This window comes from Odocoileus virginianus, unplaced genomic scaffold (genome assembly GCF_023699985.2).
Source record: "Odocoileus virginianus isolate 20LAN1187 ecotype Illinois unplaced genomic scaffold, Ovbor_1.2 Unplaced_Contig_1, whole genome shotgun sequence".
Lineage (NCBI taxonomy): Eukaryota > Metazoa > Chordata > Mammalia > Artiodactyla > Cervidae > Odocoileus > Odocoileus virginianus.
In genome coordinates, this window is record NW_027224318.1 from 5150275 (window position 1) to 5169724 (window position 19450).

General features: G+C 40.9%; 1 protein-coding gene across 1 annotated transcript in view; it reads right to left on the minus strand.

Annotated features, from left to right (window-relative positions):
- Window positions 1–6589: 6589 nt before the first annotated feature.
- SLC9A6 (solute carrier family 9 member A6) overlaps window positions 6590–19450 on the minus strand; it is a 54530-nt gene continuing 41669 nt past the window's right edge. The window contains 3 exon segments of the mRNA XM_070463250.1: window positions 6590–9276; window positions 13610–13715; window positions 19309–19388. Coding sequence (XP_070319351.1) covers window positions 9004–9276; window positions 13610–13715; window positions 19309–19388 — 459 coding nt within the window. The 3' untranslated portion in view covers window positions 6590–9003.

Here is a 19450-nt window from a genome sequence, read left to right on the forward strand (position 1 = left end):
TCCAGGATTCATTTCTTGGCCCTTGACCCTCCCAGAAAATGCTAAGAACTGCATTTTAGAGCACCCGCAACATATATTTTCATTCTCCTGCCCAGACCAGTGGAGGATACACCGAAATCCAGAGTGACACACTTTTTAAAGTTTCCTAATAACACCACCCATCATTTCCTGAGAAATTCAGAAGTATTCTGTTTTTTTGTAAGAAGGGAAAATAATTTATTTTTTCCTCCATCTATTGTACTTTGGTTAAAGCAATTACTTTCCCCAGACGCCACCCCAAGCAGAAAGCTCCAGATGTTCTTAGGTCATAATGGGAGAATAGATGGCAAGTCCCAGTGTTTTCCAAGCTTGTATCCTCTCCAAGCTTTTTCATTTGGGGCCCTGAGTTCTTTTCTCTTACTCTGCTTTTCCTGATTGGGTTCCATCTTCTCTTACCTTCCAGAGGCAAAATTGGATTCATATATTTACTGCCTTTATCTCTGAACATCTTAGTCATAAAAGGTATTTTATATAGATGAACTTATTTGCAAAGCAGAAATAGAGACACAGATGTAGAGAACAAACATATGGATACCAAGGGGAGAAGGAAAGGTCGGATAAATTGGGAGATTGGGATTGACATATACACACTACTATGTATAAAACAGATAACTAATGAGAACCTACTGTATAGCACAGGGAACTCTACTCAATGCTCTGTGGTGACCTAAATGAGAAGGAAATCCAAAAAAGAGGGGATATATGTATATGTATAGCTGATTCACTTTGCTATACAGTAGAAACTGACACAGCAGTGTAAAGCAACTATACTCCAATGAAATTTTAAAAATAAATAAAATTATAGTACTACCATTCCACCCACTCATTTGCCTAACCCAGATCGCTGGGAATCATTGTACCACCCCCCACCCTCAACTCAATCACCATGTTTAGTCTTCAAGTCCTGTTGAATCTATGGACCACCTGTGCATGTCTCCTGCATTTGTTCCCTCCTCTCCACTCCTTTTGACATTTGTACAGTCCAGGCCACACCCTCTTTCACTAGGCTAAGCCATCATCTCTGTGTCCACTCTTACTCTGTCCAGATAATCCACCATTCCCACTGCAGCCACAATGAGAGCTTTCTAGAACCCAAATATGGTCATGTCTTCCACACACTGCCACTCCCTGGCTGGCGCGTGGGCATGGTGGCTTGGGAAAATTCCTTACAACAGTGAGTAATGTGGAACCATTCGTTAAAGATAGGCTAAAGTCACAGAAATGGCAGGGCCTCCTTCCCCAGCCTCCTGACCCCTCTCAGGGCTGGGCATTTATCATCTGGACATTCTTCCATCCCAGTGCCATGTTGTCTGTATACCTGCTAGTCTACCCCACTGGACTGTGGACTCTGGATCTTGTGCAGTTCTGTATCCATAGCATTGTGCACAATGCCTGACACAGAGCAGACATTCAAAACTAAATAAAAACAACTCCCTCTTCCTCAGAGGCAATGTGTTAGTTGCCTATTGTTGCCATAACAAATTACCATAAACATTAAGCGAAAGCATTAGTCTCTCAGTCGTGTCTGACTCTTTGCGACCCTGTGGACTATAGCCCGCCAGGTTCCTTTGTCTGTGGGATTCTCCAGGCAAGAATACTGGAGTGGGTTGCCATGCCCTCCTCCAGGGGATCTTCCTGACCAAGGGATCAAACCCGTGTCTCTTATGTCTCCTGCATTGGCAGGAGTACCCTTTACTACTGGGGTACCTGGGAAGCCCCACCACAAACAGTGCCTTAAAACAACCTGCACTTGTCACCTTATGGTTCTGGAGGCCAGAAGTCTGACAGTTTCACTGGGCTAAAATCAAGGTGTCAGCAGGGCTGCACTCCTACAAGAAAATCTGGGGGAAACTGTTTCCTTCCCTTTTCTAACTTTTAGAGACTGCTTTCCTCTCTCTTTCAAATCAGCACTGAAGCATCTGTCTACCCTTGCTTCTGGTGTCACATGTGTTTTTCTGAACATAGCCAGGAGTGTTCTCTAATTCTGTGGGCCTATGGGATTGGACTGGGCCCAACTGGACAATCCCAGATAACTTCCCCATCTCCAGGTCGGCTGATTAGCAATCTTAATTTCATCTACAACTGTAATTCTCTTTGCCATGTTACTATTCACAGGTTCCAGGCATTAGGGTGTGGGCATCTTTAGGAATCATTACTCTGCCCACCATAAGCAGTAATGGGTGAGGGTCCTGGATCCCATATAGTGGCCTCTTTCTCATGCTTTTCACAGGATTGCAATGCTTTTACCTAATTGACTGCAACTGTCTTTAGATCACGGAGAAGGCAATGGCACCCCACTCCAGTACTCTTGCCTGGAAAATCCCATGGATGGAGGAGCCTGGTAGGCTGCAGTCCATGGGGTCACGAAGAGTTGGACATGACTGAGTGACTTCACTTTCACTTTTCACTTTCATGCATTGGAGAAGGAAATGGCAACCCACTCCAGTGTTCTTGCCTGGAGAATCCCAGGGATGGCGGAGCCTGGTGGGCTGCCGTCTATGGGGTCACACAGAGTCAGACACGACTGAAGTGACTTAGCAGCAGCAGCCTTTAGACCAAAACCATGATTTAAGTCACCTCTGTGTCCCTAGTGCCTGGTCCAGGACTCAGAGCCTGTGAGGCACTCAGTGTAGTGTTTGCTGACTGGAAGTTAGGAAGTGAAATATTGGTGGGCTCAAATATTTAAATATCAGCTTCTTGGTTCCCCTTAGAAAATGGAGCTCTGATTGCTGGTCTCAAGAAACTGTTAAAAAAACAATTGTGTAGTGCAGACAGGGGGTCTGATCACCATTATCTCACTTTCTCACACCAAGCAAGCTCTCAGATGGGAAAAACAGGCAGCTTTCATTGTCTGACAGAAGTCCTTCAGATTTTTCAGATGCAAAAGCAGCTCACATGCTTTTTGCCTAGTGCACATGGGAACACAGCTGTATAGGAGATTCAAATGAAGAAAAAAATCATGTAATAAAGCCTTGTGACTCCCCAGGCAACCAAGAGTTGAATACTTGTCAAGCAATTTTGGTAGGATTAGTATTTAAACACATAGCAAACCACTTCAGTTCCAACAAATCTGGAGAAATTAAACCTTGTTTCCAAGAAGCGCTCACAGAGCTTTCAAAGTGTTTTTCCATCACTACAAAAAGAAAGAACTTGCACTGCTAAGCTGTCTCTTGAGTGGGACTCACACCCATTAGACAGCAGCAAGTGGAAAACGAGCAGGACACCAGGGGCAGGGCTCCTGGGCTGCAATGGCAGGATGCTGCCTGCTCAAGGAGAGGGGCTCTTTCACTCAGTAGACAGAATTGTTCAGAAACTGTCAGGTCTCACGGCAGTCAGGCTCCAGCCATGACAGCCCCGCTAAGCCAGTTCTCAGAGTTCAGCCTTCACCGTGGCAACTGCTTGGGAAACCTCCAACTTGCTGAACTGGAGATTCTGAAGGAAAGTCGCTCACAGTAGAAGCATGGCCTGCAGAGAGTTTTCCCTATTTTATTCATGTAGCACCTCATCACAACACCTGGTGGAATATTCAAGCTCAGTGTTAAGAGCCTTCTGAATCCTGGTCAAAACGTTTCCATGTACATCACTTCATCTGATCCCCCAATCAGATCTGGCAGCTACTTGGGCCTGAAATCATAACTCAGTACCTACCACAGTGCTGGCACATGACAGTAGCTCAATAAATGTTCACTGGATCCATGACCTGTCATATTTTATAAAGGAAGAAACAGGCTCAGAGAGGTTTAAGTAGCTTCCTCAGTGTGACCAGTGGTAGGCAAGACTGAAACCTGGCCATTCTATTCTCCCACTCCACCATGCTGGCCTTCCAAACCCAATTCAGTAAAGGGTATGAGGATGTTTTGCTCCTTTTCAGCAAATGTTCATTGAGCATCTACCCTAAACCAGAACTTCCCATCACTCTTCCCCTGTCCTCTGCCTGGCCAGTTCCTTCAAGCCTTGGTTTTAATATCAGCTCCTGAGCAAGGCCTCCTTGACGAGCCCTCCCACAGCCACCAAGCCCCTGCCTCCTCACCCAGTACCCTCTCACCTGATTCCTGTTTGGTATTTATCCCAAACTCTAATTACTTGATGTGTATATTTGTTTATTTATGGTTGGCCTTCCCCAACTGGAAGTTCCATGAAGGCAGGAAGCCAGCTCAGACTTTCTGGTGACACTTAAGATGAGATGATGCCACTAAAACAAAAAGCCAACATGGTCTCAGGTGAATCCACAAATGTGTCTAGAACAATGGACTCCTAGTGCGAGCATCTGAAATACAGGAAGGCAATGAGATTGTCAGTCTAGGAGCAGAAAGACTCAGGGAAGACACAGCCGTTTTTCTTTCCCAATAACTGAAGGCTGTGACTCTGAAGAGGACCATGGACTTGCCTCAGAGGGGTGGTGGGAGAGGGTGAAGGGGAGGAAGTTGCAGGGACGGGTTTGGGTTCAAGGTGCTTCTCGTTATGAGTGCTGGGTATTTCCTGTCTTGCACACTCAGGTGTGAGTATAAGCGGGTAGCCTGCATCTATTTTATTCCTCACTATATGTAGATAGCACAGTACCTCGTATGGTTTCACTCAATATCTATTTGATTGAATGAATTTGTGTGGAAGTTACAGGTAGAGGCTGTCACTATTCACTTTGCCTGGAATATTCCTCATCCTCACCTTGTCATCTGCTTGACCCTCTACTTACTCCATGGTCTAACCTTAAATATCTCATCATCAGGAAAAGCTTTCCTATCCCCCATGACCAAATGACAGTCCTGCTCAGAGTCTCCTGTACTTTTCCATCCTGTGATGATTGTATTTGGTGTTGTCTGCTATTTGAGGTACATATTCCCCTACCAGAAGGCACTTGGTATTTCTTGCCTGAATGATTCCCAGCAACGCCATGAGATGGTCACTGGCATCCCCTGCTGTGAGGGCAGGGACCGTTGTTGTTTGCTGCTACAGCCACCATGTGGGGCACAGTAAACACACAAATATTTCTTAAATGAATTAACTTTACAGCTAAGAAATAGCAAAAGCTTGGCAACATGTAAGTGGTCAATGTTACACTATAAGCAAGCAGCAGAGTCTGGATTTGAACTCAGGTCTGTGTAACCCCAGAGCCTGGGCTTTTTCTATCAATATTATACCAAACTCTGTGTGGGTTCATGGCCATTGTGTAGGACCTCATGCTCTGCCATCAAAGGTGGGCTCCTTGGTGAAAATATTGGCAGGCACACTGTGAAGGCATGGGGTTAGCCACGTTGCCTTGTCCACAGACTCAGAGATACAAGAGGGCACTTCACTAAGAATTCAAGAAATTTCCCAACAGGGGAATGTGTGCCTGGCAGCCAACAGTGCATCAAATGGAGGAACAGAGCTGAGACTTCATGCCCTACCCTGGCCTGATGACAAGCAAGTGGTGGGTGGGCAGTAGGACAGACATCTGTAATTCCCTTCATCATCCTTCTAACACTCAAGATGGAGTAGCCTGTCACCTGGCACTGGAGCTACTAGAGTAGCAGGGAAGAAATCTAGACTTTGGAGTCAAGACTGGATTTGAGTCCTGGCTCTGTCACTTACTAGCAGTGTATCAACTTCCCTCCACCTAAGCTCCCTCATCAGTGAAAAGAGAGTAATGGAATATACCCTCCTGGCATTATGAAGATTAAGTTAAAATGGAAATGAAAAAAATACCTCCTATACATATTGCCTAGACCTAAGAGGGCTCAAAAAATGCAAACTATTTAGTAACTGAACGACTATTTTTATCATTCCCAGTTTATTTCAAGTCTCACACATCAGTGCTGCATCATTTGTGTGAAGTACTTTCTATCAAGGGCTTTCTGATTAAGTCAAGGTATCTACACTTTCATCTCCAAACACTTGTGCATTGAGTCAGGTAAACATACACTTTCTCAAACCTAATGTTAAGGTTTTATTTGTGAATTAGAAAATATGAGTTGGTTCAAAAAACAAGCTTGTGCTGTGGAGGCCACTACCTGGGCCTCTCAGGGACCATGAGCAAGGAAGCTGGAGTGGGTGGCACCAAAAGAGTCATGGTGTGGTTGCTGCCATTACCGGACTAGGCGAAGTCACTGTCAGCAAACCCCAACCTACAGGACTTCTTACACACAATAAGAAAGACCTGTCTTTGACTTGGAAAAAGGACTATTTGTATGATTGTACTCTCAACCCAACGTGGAACTACCTTACCTAACTGTTTACAGAATTTATTCTCCCCACATAATGGAAGTTAACATGTTCATGACATTATCCATTACTGAGCTAACAGGCTACAAATCAATATAACAGAATTCAACTGCTTTGAATCATATTTCTTAAATGGTCCAACTATGCCCATGAGCAAACACATCCAGCCTTACACATAAGCACCAAAAATTTGCCACCCCATAAGTTATGTTCTGTTAGGTTTCTGTTTGCTGCTTTTTTAAAAAAAATCAGTCTTCCCCCTTTCCCAGTAGGTATATAGGTACAAAAATAAATGAAGTCAGCACTCTTTACCTCTTACTAGAATAAACTGTGACTCAAACACCATGAATGGTTATTTGCAAGGCTATAATTTTTTTAATGACAGATTTTCCTAAAAGAAACCACTATAACATCTGTCCAAGTCTTCCAAGGGAAAACAAAAAAATACATAAAGATTAAAAGTCTATTACTTTAACAGCACATTGCCAAACACGGACAACTAGGATACAATGCCAAGGAACCTTAAAAAATAACTTGAAAAGACACAACGTTCAAGTCATTCACACGTGTAGGGTCCACAAAGAACAGGAAAACAAGTCCGAGAACAGTTCTACTTGTGCATGATGAGAATTCTGACTACCTCATCCAAGTTCATTCAGGTGTCCTAAACCAACAGATGGATGAGCAGAGTTTGTTTTTTTCTTCTTTGCTTGGAGATGCACACATAGATTAGAGGAGAGGAGAATCTTCCAGATGCTGATTTAAGCACAGCAGGCTTGGTTCCCCTTTGATAAAGTACGAAGGCAGATTCAGTTGACTCAAGCTTTATCAGTTTCCCTAAGAAAAAGTCTTATGCATGCTGAAACAGACAAGTTACTGAATTTGTCATGCTAAGTATTTACAGTTATTTTCATAAAGTGAGCTCAGTAACTTGACAGGATAAAAAAGGTAGTTGTGAATTTCTTGTATAACCTTTTACAGCGTGAATGACTTTGTGGGTAAATGACGCTGAAGTTCAAAGCCCCTCGAACATGTTAACAAGAAATTATTGACTGCATGAAGAGGCACACATTATAGAAAATGCACACTTCACGGGTTCCTGCATAGCAGGAAAGTCGCTACCACTACATAACAAATGGCTATGCCAACAGTTAGAGCTGCCACTCAAGGGTCCAACAGTAGAATTCCCTTAAAACCGCAAGGAGTGTTTGCATCACAGCAAGAAAACCTTTGGGAAAATAAGTATATTTTGTTTGGAAAGATATTTTGCATTGGACAATTTGAACATCACATAAACAAAACCGTTTTCAAATTGGATAAGATTTAAGGCAATGCTACTCAGACCTGAGGGGGGAAAAACCTACAGAAGTTTGTTTTTCTTCCAAAACTTTGACAGGTCAGAATCAACATTGGAAAGGATCTCCCCCTTGCTAGGCATTCAATGCACTGTTAGGTATTTGCAGCATTACAAAATAGAATCCACTTTCATATTCTGAATATGAAATGGGCAATTGTTATACACTCTTCCTTGAAAACTGTTAAGAAACAAAACAAACATGGCAGCTTAGGTATTTCATATTAAAAAGTCACATGAACATGAAGACAACTACACCTGGTACACACAAAGGCGGAACCGTCCTCACAACAGGCTCTGGAGCACTGTATTCTCTCATGACTGGCTGTGGTGTACTGTGGAACGGTCACGGATTCATAAATTAACATCAACTACAGACTAACGAATGACAAGTAGACACAGTAAATTCAAAAATTTTACATTTTGCTCCTGTTTGGCTGCTAAAGAGCAGCGATTTAAATTGATATAAAAACTTCTGACCACAAAGCTTGCTATACAGATAAAGTACATAATCAAAAAGTAAGCAGCAATTTAATTTCTCATTTAAACTTATCTGGTATAGAGTATTTACAGATTTGGGGGGAGAGCTCTCTGAAACCACTACGTTCCTTACTCCTCCTGGCCTCTGCCCACCCCAGCCCCTCCAAATCGAAATCAAGTGTTCTGAACTATATACAACTATACTTTGGCTAAGTGGGCTGGATGGTGCAACTCTTTCCAAGGTCTTGGTCTGGAAACAAGAAACAAAGTCTTGGAAGTCATGCACAGCCTTCTTTTCTGAGTAGCAGTGTACTGGAGCCAAAAAATTTATTTTTTCATGGCAAAGGGCAAAAGGGGCCCCAGCACTTCACTCCCCAACCTGAATGGGCAAGATCTGAAGCCACTGGCCTCATGCATCACAACAGGCCACCAGACAAAAAGCAAAGAAAAAGGTCACGACAAAGGCAGCAGCAATCAACACAACTTTCCAACAAAGGAACTTCTTTTGCCTGGGCTCCCCCAGAAACAGTGCTCCCTCCTTCCTCTCCCTCCCCTCCCACAAGACAAAATTAATTCACATCACAAGAACTTGGTACTCTGGTTAAGTGGCAGGTAAATATAACAAAGAGTAAATCTGTCACCTTGTATACCTGAACTGAGACATAAAGCTAACAGAACACAAGACATCACTGTGAAATTAACTTTCTAAAACAGATCCAGTCTACATAGTGCGGCCGATAAAAAGTAAAAAGAAGAATTTGTTCACAATCTGCCTTGTACAGGGTATTTATGGTCTTTCAATGCCATATAAATAGCATTTATATAGCTTAAACATTCAGAGACATGCACTGGGACTTTTTAGGTAGTACGAATTTCTTCACAATCACATGTGCAAATTTTACAGATCACTAAGTGAGTAACTAGTAAGCTTAGGCTGGACCGTGTCTCGTATTATCTAACAAATTTAAGGGGGGTTCAGAATCATCCATAGGTAGAACCAGGCGTGTTCCCCGAATGACCAGTTCATGGTCCCCGAAGGCAAGTTCCCGATCAAAGGCATCTTCAGAACTGTTTCCCATAAGTCTCCTAGGGGCACCGGATGATGCTGACTCAGTGTTCACAGTAGAATCACCATACGTCAAACTAATATCACCATCATTGAGGATGAGATCGGAGTCATCATCTTTCAACTGTTCCTGGTTCTAAATGCAAATAAAACAAGTTTTGAGAATTATTATGAAAATTAAAGAAACATTTCCAATAGCTGAATTTTCAAGGATGCTGTATTTTCTCTGACCCCACTCACCCCACTGTGTGCCTGCAGATTGAAGTGCTTGACAGCTGCCAAAATCTCTAGTGCTTTCTCTTACCTCCTGTCTCCTCTCCTCGCCTTCAGGTAACTAGCTCCTACTTATCACTGAGGTTTTCGCTTAAAAGTCACTTTCTCCCAGAAGTCTTCTTTGATCGTCCAAGGCTAGCTTAGGTGCCCTCTTGTGTTCTTCCCTAGCAGCCTGCACTTAGCCTTCTCCCTAGAGTGGCACTTACCCCTTTTCATAGATGCACATGCAGAGGTCTGCATCACATCTCCCCCCACTAGACACTAAATCCCTTGTATGCTGTAGTTCAATTACCTAACAATTTGGGGCACACAGAAAGTATTCACTAAATATAAATGCAATTCATCGCTGAACAGGTTTAAATAAATGAAGTGCTTACTTTTGTGTCAACGATGCCTAGAAATATTGAACCCTAACTACCCTTACTACATAATTGTCAAGAAGCTCAATAAGCTTTTGTTCTAATGGAAATTTGGGGGCCAAAAAGAATGTAATTACATAAAGTTCCAGAAGAGGGAAAAGTGTCCAGCATTTATAGTGCCATTTTGGTTAATTAAAAAATGTATATGTGTATAGTGAGAAAGGGTCAGGAAGATCCCCTGGAGAAGGAAACAGCAACCCACTCCAGTATTCTTGCCTGAAGAATACCATGGACAGAGGAGCCTGGTGGGCTACGTCCACAGGGTCACAAAGAGTCGGACATAACTGAGCAACTAAAACACCACGACATATCAGTAAACAATGATGTCACAGTCAGCAAGAGATTGCAGCCCTCCAATGTGAGCTGGTGAGCCTGAGGAAACTCAGGAAGGAAAGAATACCTGCCATCTAGCAGCCATCAGACTGCAGCCACAGCCCACAGTGAGCCCCAAGGGAGCTCATGGTGTGAAAAACACAGGATACTGGCCCCAGATAGCGGAGGTGCATATCAAAGGAATGCTTTCAGTGAGCCCAGACTCCCCCATCTTCCCATATATAGAAAAGTGCTAGATTCCTTAACTTGGGATATCTGGTTTTCTTTAATTTACAAAAACTTTTGACATTCAGATTTCCCACCCTTTGTTGCAAAATTTCTATATAACCTGGTTCCACCCACCCTACACCTCAGCTCCAATCCACCCCACTCCACCCACCCCCACCTCCAGGGAGCAGTTTTCTCAGGGTTACTTGAGATGCTGCCTGCCAGACTTGAAGTCCCTAAAATTCCAACTTTAGGTTGTGACTATTTTTTCAGTCAACAACAGAAAAGTCTAGAAGGGTATTCAACGAAATGATGATAGCAAGCTCTGCATGATAGATTGCTAATGGTTTTTATTGTTTTCTTTATGTTTCTGTATTATCTGAAATTTTATTATAATGAGTACTTATTACTTTTAAAAATCGGAAAGTCATTTTATTTAAATGTAGAGTAAGAATCATTGTAAATACTCATGTTGATACAGCAAAAAAAAGTCTGTGACTAATACTCCTTGAGGGAAGTAGATAGAAACCTCCTACACCCAACTCTCCTATCCTGTGCATTTAAAAATGTTAAGTTTGTCTAAGATAGTCAAATAGACTGAGGACACTATTAGACTAAAATTTCACATTTGCTGTTGCTGGAAATTTTTAAATTCTTTGCTGTTGCTAGAGATTTGCCTCAACACTCAAAGACAAAGACCTGTAAATTAAAAACCAAAGAAACCTGCTCCACCAACCAGCCATAATCCCTTCCAAGCCAATCCAGCTGTATATCTAAACTGTAAGTCTAAGGAGCCTGTCTATCACTTAATTCAGCAATGCCCACAACAAAGCTCTGTGGGGCCTTCACACATCAGCTGGGGCTCTTCAGTACCTTCGACTGCCTTTATTAAGGTTGAAGTTTGGGGCAATAGCTACCAAATTTTAAAATGCATATGCCTTTTGACCCAGCAATTTAACCTTTAAAATCTATTCTTTATAACTTCATATTATTGGGCAAACATATATACAAGGATATTCACTGTAAATGTTGTTTGTAATAACAAAAACACAAAAGGAATGAGACTGACTAGATCAACCTTAGTAAAGCTACACTATGCAGCCACCAATAGAGAGAAGGTTCTCGTGGACTCTTACAAAGGTATCCATGCTGTGGATCATTAGGTGAAAGCAAGCAAGTAGCAGGACAATACTATTATGATCCCATTGTGAAAAACAATAACAGTTATATACACACATAGAAGTTTGTATAGATAAAATATATCTGGGACTATCCACAATAAACTCTTAAAAAGACTGTCTCTAGAGGATGTGGTGGGAGAAAGAGAGTGACTTTCATTTTTCACTTTGTACATTCTATACTGTTTGAATATCTGGCTATAAGTATGCTACTTTTGTAATTTAATAAGGAGTCAGCATAACAAAAAATTAAATTAAAAATGAAGTTTTATGGTTGTTCTAGGTTACACTGCATCCCCCTCACACCCTAGAAATATGAAATCCTAACTCCCAGTATCTGTGAATGTCCCCTTATCTGGAAGTACAGACTTTGCAAGTGATCATGTTAAGAAGAGGTCTTTAGTGTGGGCCCTGATCAAGTATGGCTGGAGGGTGTCCTTATAAAAAGGGGAAATTTGGAGACACAGACTGTGTGCGTGCACGTGCGCGCACACACACTCACATACACACACAGGGAAAATGCCAGGTGAAAATGAAGACAGAGATCACAGTGATGCATCTTCAAGCCAAGGAATGCCAAAGATGGCCTGCAAACCACTAGAAGCTAGAGAGAGGTCAGAAATAGACTCTCTCTCAGAGCCCTTAGGACCCAACCCTGCTGGCACCTGGACCTCAGACTCCCAGCCTCCGGACTGTGAGACAGTAAATTTCTGCTGTTAAGTTTGGGGTACTCTGTTATGCCAGCCCAAGGAAGCAAATAGAACAATGTTGTATTCTGTTATATTCCACAGAACATACAGGCATCGTGGAACTCCTCTGGCTTTTCATGATGGTGAGTGGGTCTCTGGAATTCAAGAGCCAGGCCTCACTGACTTAGCTGACAAAGCTGGCTGACCCCTCAACAGACAGCCATGTGGGCTAAGAGGGTAAACAGGGAATGGGCACTGTGCTTGATACTGGAGCCTGGGTAAAGTGGGAGGGAGGGACAAGACAACATGGGGTGTTCCCCCCACCCCACAAGCAGTCAGTGTATGGATTCAACACAACATGGTGCTACAGGGTACTCCTCCCTGACCCAGGTGCCACCCCAGCTAAGCCTCCCCTTCCCTGTCCATTCTCCATGAGATCTGCTCTAAAACACCACGGAGGAGGTCATAATGAAGTGTGTATGTGTGCAGGTGTGCGTGCACACACACATCTACACTGTTTTACCATAGCCTTGCCTCTCAAGGTGTTACATCAGAGTAGTCAAAACTGGTGGATTTTGTTAACATGGGCACTTTATTTGATGTCACAGATTATTTTTGAAGGATTGGGTGAAGTAAAGTTTTTTAAGAAAGAACTTGAAAAACTAACTGCTCATATTCTAAAATAAAAACTGCTTATCATTTGTCATTTCTTTCTTTGTTGCAGTACCTGCTAAATCACCAATCTTATGTTAGCAGTTAAGGAAAAAATATGGAATCTGGATTATATCTAGTTATGTTCATGCTTCCCTTTAGATATAGAATACAGGGAGATAAACTTGCCCTTATATCTGAAATAAAAGACCATCTGCTGCATGTGAGGAGCATCAAAAAATGTTTTAGTAATCCTCTCAACATGACTGTTACGATCCAAATTTATAGATTAAAACATATAGTTAGTATTGAGCTCAGACCACATGCTGCAAATAAATGAAAACCAGCACAGAAATAGAATTTTTTTACTAAAATTAGTAAGATGCTATTCCATATGTTTTCAAATGACGTTTCAAACACTGTGAATTATAATAAATTTAGAAATAAATTATATCTATTCCATATACAATTTACATATTATATATTATTGTATATATCATATAATAATATTTATATAAATTATTATATATATAATAAATTTAGAGATTTCAGTGCACTTTCTAGCTGAGCAACATATGTTTATATTCCTGCTTGTAAACTTTATATCATAAAAGCAAGCAAAGCAAAACAAAACAAAAAAAGCAGTCACCCATCCACAGAGCAGATACATTTAAATTTAACTTAATGAAGAACTGAGGTTCTGGATGAAACCAACTTACCTCATAGGCCTGGGGACTGGTCAGGCATCTCGCAATGGGGCCGCAGCAGGCAGGCAGAGTGGTGGTAAGAGGCGGCCCGCTGTGCGTCAACAGAGGCTTCAGATAGCTGCGCTGGTTAAGGAAGAGTTGTGTTCCTTTCTTTATCAATTTAAAAAAGAACACCCTGCTTGATTACAATCACTCTCACAGTGTACCTAACACTTGAGATAACAAATATCCCATTTCATAACCCTGTTATGTCAGTGAGATAGCAACATTTTAAACATTTTGTAATATTAACTCTGTTTTACAAATATGGAAACTCAGGCTCACAGAAGTCAATGATCTGCCTAAAGTCACACAAGTAAATGGAGGACCAATTCTCAAATCCAGATCAGTCTGATTCCAGATCCTATGACCTTTTGACCACTACATCATATTGCCTTTGTGATTTTACTAAAGCCAAAATCACCCTTGATTTAGCACCGAAGGAGATACAGAAGAAAGAATACTAAAGAGCCTGAAAAGTGATTAAACATTCCAGTAGTAGAATATAGTAATAAAAAGTGGTTTTCATTATTTACTGTGGATTTAGCTGGCCTCTTCGATGAGTTGAAACTTTAGTATCAAAGGAAATGCAATTCTAAAAACATTTCTAAAAATTATGTATCATGAGTTCCTCTGTCACAGACTCTATTCATCTATTCTCCAAAAATAAAAATAAAAACAGATGCAATAATATATTTGATACTTGAAAGTAAAAAAGAATCACAAGAAAGAGCAGAGAAAGGGAGAAAGACACACATACATATTCCCTACTTTCTAAAATTACAACCTAAGGTTGTTCTCAATTAAAAACGAGGAGGCCAGAGGCCAAAGAAATTTACATAAATTCCCATAAACTCTAAGATTAAAGTACTTTGTATAAACACACTTACATAGTTCATAAAACATCTTGCCACACAAAATCACTGAAAATATAGAATGATGAATTGTTCTAGTGCATCAAGTACAGAAACTACCAGATTTTAGTTCAGTGGTACTTAACAGGGTACTTAGTACTGAGGCTAATAAGTCTTGGTGTTTTAACTCTACAAGAACAAAATCTATAAAAACTAAAACATATCAAATATTGACCAAAAAATCTGAATGGTTCAGTATCTATTAAACAAACTAAGACATTGTTCATAGAAAAAGCTCCAGGTCCAGAAAGCGTCACTGGTTAAAATCTTCCTGGCACTTAAGAAACAACACCAAGTTTACATAAAGTCCTCCACAAAGCAGAAAAAGAGAAAAATTCTTCCCTACTTGCTTTATAAAATTCACAAAGTCTTATGATAGAAACTTGATAAGGATATTACAAGAAAAAAATCATAAGCCAATATTTCTCATGAAAAATAGACACAAAATATTAGCAACTAAACCCAGTGTCACACAATGAATAACATATCATGATCAAATGGGATTTGTTCCACCAATCTAAGATTGGCTTAACATTCAAACAATTGATGAAAATCAGCAAGATAAAACACTAAAGGAGAAAAAAATAAACACGTGATCATTTCAACTGATGCAGGAAAAGGATCTGATAATATTCAATACCTATTTATGATAAGAACTCTCAGCAAACTAGAAAAAAAGGGAATTTTCTTAAATTGACAAAAGATATCTCCAAAACTTATAGCTAACATCATACTTAATGGTGAAATATTGAAAAATATCCCCTGAGGTCAGAAATAAGATAAGAATGCCCACTATCATTGCTTATATTTAACACTGTATTGGGAAGGTCCAGCCACTATCAGTTCAGCTCACTCTCTCAGTTGGGTCCAACTCTTTGCGACCCCAAGGACTGCAACATTCCAGGCTTCCCTGTCCATCACCAACTCCAAGAGGTTGCTCAAACTCATGTCCATCGAGTTGGAGATGCCATTCAACCATCTCTTCCTCTGTCACCCCCTTCTTCTCCTGTCTTCAATCTTTCCCAGCATCAGGGTCTTTTCCAATGAGTCAGTACTTTGCATCAGGTGGTAAAAGTGTTGGAGCTTCAGCTTCAGCATCAGTCCTTCCAATGAATATTCAGGACTAATTTCCTTTATGACTAGTTTGATTTCCTTGCAGTCCAAGGGACTCTCAAGAGTCTTCTCCAACACCACAGTTCAAAAACATCAATTCTTTGGCTACTCACTCAGCTTTCTTTATGGTCCAACTCTCACATCCATACATGACTACTGGAAAAACCATAGCTTTGACTAGACAGACCTTTGTCAGCAAAGTAATGTCTCTGCTTTTTAATATGCTGTCTAGGTTGGTCATAGCTTTTCTTCCAAGGAGCAAGCATCTTTTAATTTCATGGCTGCAGTCACCATCTGCAGTGATTTTGGAGCTCAAGAAAATAAAGTCTGTCACTGTTTTCATTGTTTCCCCATCTATTTGCCATGAAGTGATGGGACCAGATGCCATGATCTTTGCTTTCGGAATGTTAAGTCTTAAGCCAGCTTTTTCACTCTCCCTTTCCTTTCACTTTCATCAAGAGACTCTTTAGTTCTTTGCTTTCTGCCATAAGAGTGGTGTCATCTGTACGTATCTGAAGTTATTGATATTTCTCCTGGCAATCTTGATTCCAGCTTGTGCTTCATCCAGCCTGGCATTTTGCATGATGTACTCTGCATATAAGTTAAATAAGCTAGGGTGACAATATACAGCCTTGACATACTCCTTTCCCAATTTGGAACCAGTCCATTGTTCCATGTCCAGTTCTAACTGTTGCTTCTTGACCTGCATACAGATTTCTCAGGAGGCAGGTAAGGTGGTCTGGTATTCCCATCTCTTGAAGAATTTTCCACAGTTTGTTGTGATCCACACAGTCAAAGGCTTTGGTGTAGTAGATGCTTTTCTGGAACTCTCTTTTTTTATGATCCAACAGATGTTGGCAATTTGATCTCTGCTTCCTCTGCCTTTTCTAAATCCAGCTTGAACATCTGGAAGTTCTCAGTTCACATACTATTGAAGTCTGGCTTGGAGAATTTTGAGCATTACTTTGCTAGTGTGTAAGATGAGTGCAATTGTGCGGTAGTTTGAACATTCTTTGGCATTGCCTTTCTTTGGCATTGGAATGAAAACTAACCTTTCCAGTCCTGTGGCCACTGCTGAGTTTTCCAAATTTGCTGGCATATTGAGTGCAGCACCTTTCACAGCATCATCTTTTAGGATTTGAAATAGCTCAACTGGAATTCCATCACCTCCACTAACTTTGTTCATACTGATGCTTCCTAAGGCCCACACAACTTGGCATTCCAGGATGTCTGGCTCTAGGGTGGTGATCACCATCATGATTATCGGCGTCATTAAGATCTTTTTTTGTATAGTTCTTCTGTGTATTCTTGCCACCTCTTCTTAATCTCTTCTGTTTCTGTTAGGCCCATACCATTTCTGTCCTCTACTGTGTCCATCTCTGCATGAAAGGTTCCCTCAGTATCTCTAATTTTCTTGAAGAGATCTCTAGTCTTTCCCATTCTATTGTTTTCCTCTATTTCTTTGCATTGATCACTGAGGAAGGCTTTCTTATCTCTCCTTGCTGTTCTTTGGAACTCTGCATTCAGATGGGTATATCTTTCCTTTTCTCCTTTGCCTTTAGCTTCTCTTCTTTTCTCAGCTATTTGTAAGGCCTCCTCAGACAACCATTTTGCCTTTTTGCATTTCTTTTTCTTGGGGATGGTCTTGATCACTGCCTCCTGTACAATGTCACAAACCTCCATCCATAGTTCTCTAGGTACTTTGTCTTATCAGATCTAAGCCCGTGAATCTATTTGTCATTACCACTATATAATAGTAAGGGATTTGATTTAAGTCATACCTGAATGGTCTAGTGGTTTTCCCTACCTTCTTCAATTTAAGTCTGAATTTTGCAATAAGGAGTTCATGATCTGAAATCCAGTCCCATCACTTCATGGCAAATAGAGGGGAAAAAGTAGAAGCAGTGACAGATTTTTTTTGGGGGCTCCAAAATCACTGTGGATGGTGACTGCAGCCATGAAATTAAAAGACGCTTGCTCCTTGGAAGGAAAGCTATGACAAACCTAGACAGCATATTAAAAAAGCAAAGACATCACTTTGCTGACAAAGGTCCATATAGTCAAAGCTATGGTTTTTCCAGTAGTCATGTACAGATGTGAGAGTTGGACCATAAAGAAGGCTGAGCACCAAAGAACTGATGCTTTCAAATTGTGGTGCTGGAGAAGACTCTTGAGAGTCCCTTGGACAGCAAGGAGATCAAATCAGTCAATCCTAAAGGAAATCAGTCCTGAATATTCACTGGAAGGACTGATGCTGAAGTTCCAATACTTTGGCCACCTGATGTGAAGAGCTGACTCACTGGAAAAGACCCTGATGCTAGGAAAAGTTGAAGGCAAAAGGAGAAGGGGGCAGCAGTGGATGAGATGGTTAGATAGGATCACTGACTCAATGGACCTAAGTTTGAGAAAACTCTAGGAGATAGTGAAGGACAGGGAAGCCTCGTGTTATGTAGTCCATGGGGTCACAAAGAGTTGAACGCAAGCTAGCAACTGAACAATGATATCATAGATATGCATTCATTCGTGTTTCCATATATTAGAGTCCTTCCAGAAAGTGAACGTAAAAATCCAGCAAACAGAACATAGTAAGTAGTAGTTTCTAATGATAAGTATCAAGTGCATTTTTCTTAAACATAGGTGGTTTTGATCAGAAAGTCAAAAGCAAGGAAAAAGGATTTTACATAGTTGTCCCAAATTCACTTCAATGGAACATAAACTAGGTTTTGATCCACTTAAAGTCTCAGCCAGAAAGAACTCCATAGTCCCTTTATCTAGTTCAATTTTCAAATAAGAAATTAATTTTAATAAATAGTGAGTGACAAAATTTTTTGAAAGGCATGATTTAGGGACTTCCCTGGTGGTCCAGTGGTTAAGACTTCACCTTCCAATGCAGGGGGTATGGGTTTGATCCCTGGTCCAGGGAGCTAAGATCCCACATGCCTCTTGGCCAAAAAACCAGAAACAGAAGCAGTATTGTAACAAATTTAATAAAGACTTAAAAATGGTTCACATAAAAAGTATCTTTTAAAAATATTGTTTAAAAGCATGATTTAAGCAGGTTATTAAATATAACCTGCCTTAAAGGATATCTATGAAAAAGACTGTTACAATAGGACAAGAAAGAAATCTGGTAAATAATGAAGCACTGGCATCCTGAATGGAGGGGAGAATCTTCTAGTCTTTGGAAAGGTCAGAGAAAAGACATCAGTGACTACTGTGGTATCCAGCATTGCTGAGTTTCTTATTCCCATGTTTCTTCCTAAGCTTGTCTTTCCTCTTTTACCCTAGCAAGCACACTGACAAACACCAACAAATTCCTTTTGCAGCATTCACTCAATTAGCTAAAGACAATAAATATTAAAGTTTACAACATAAATAAACCTATATATCAAAGCAAGTCTATCATAAAGTCTCTTGAGTCCCTGCACACAGCCAGCTTTTGCAATAACCAGTCCCTACTGGCTTCATGGGTTTTCAGAGGAATTCATCTGTGTGTGTGGGTAACCTTCTCCACTACACTGAAGGGGAAAAGGAAGACCAAAGGTATGTTTTATATTCCAGTTCTGAAAGAGAGTAGTCAAAACAGTTGTTCCATTAAATTGTAATCATTCATATCCATACTGTTATTTTCTCAATTAAGGATACTTGTGATCAAAGTTATACCACATCCGGAAGAGCCACGCGCTCTCTGCTTTGGTTGTTCTTCTTTCACTTTCAGGAATACCCTGCAAACAGACAATAAAGAGGTCAATACATACATAAGGACAAAAAACACATTCATTTAAGA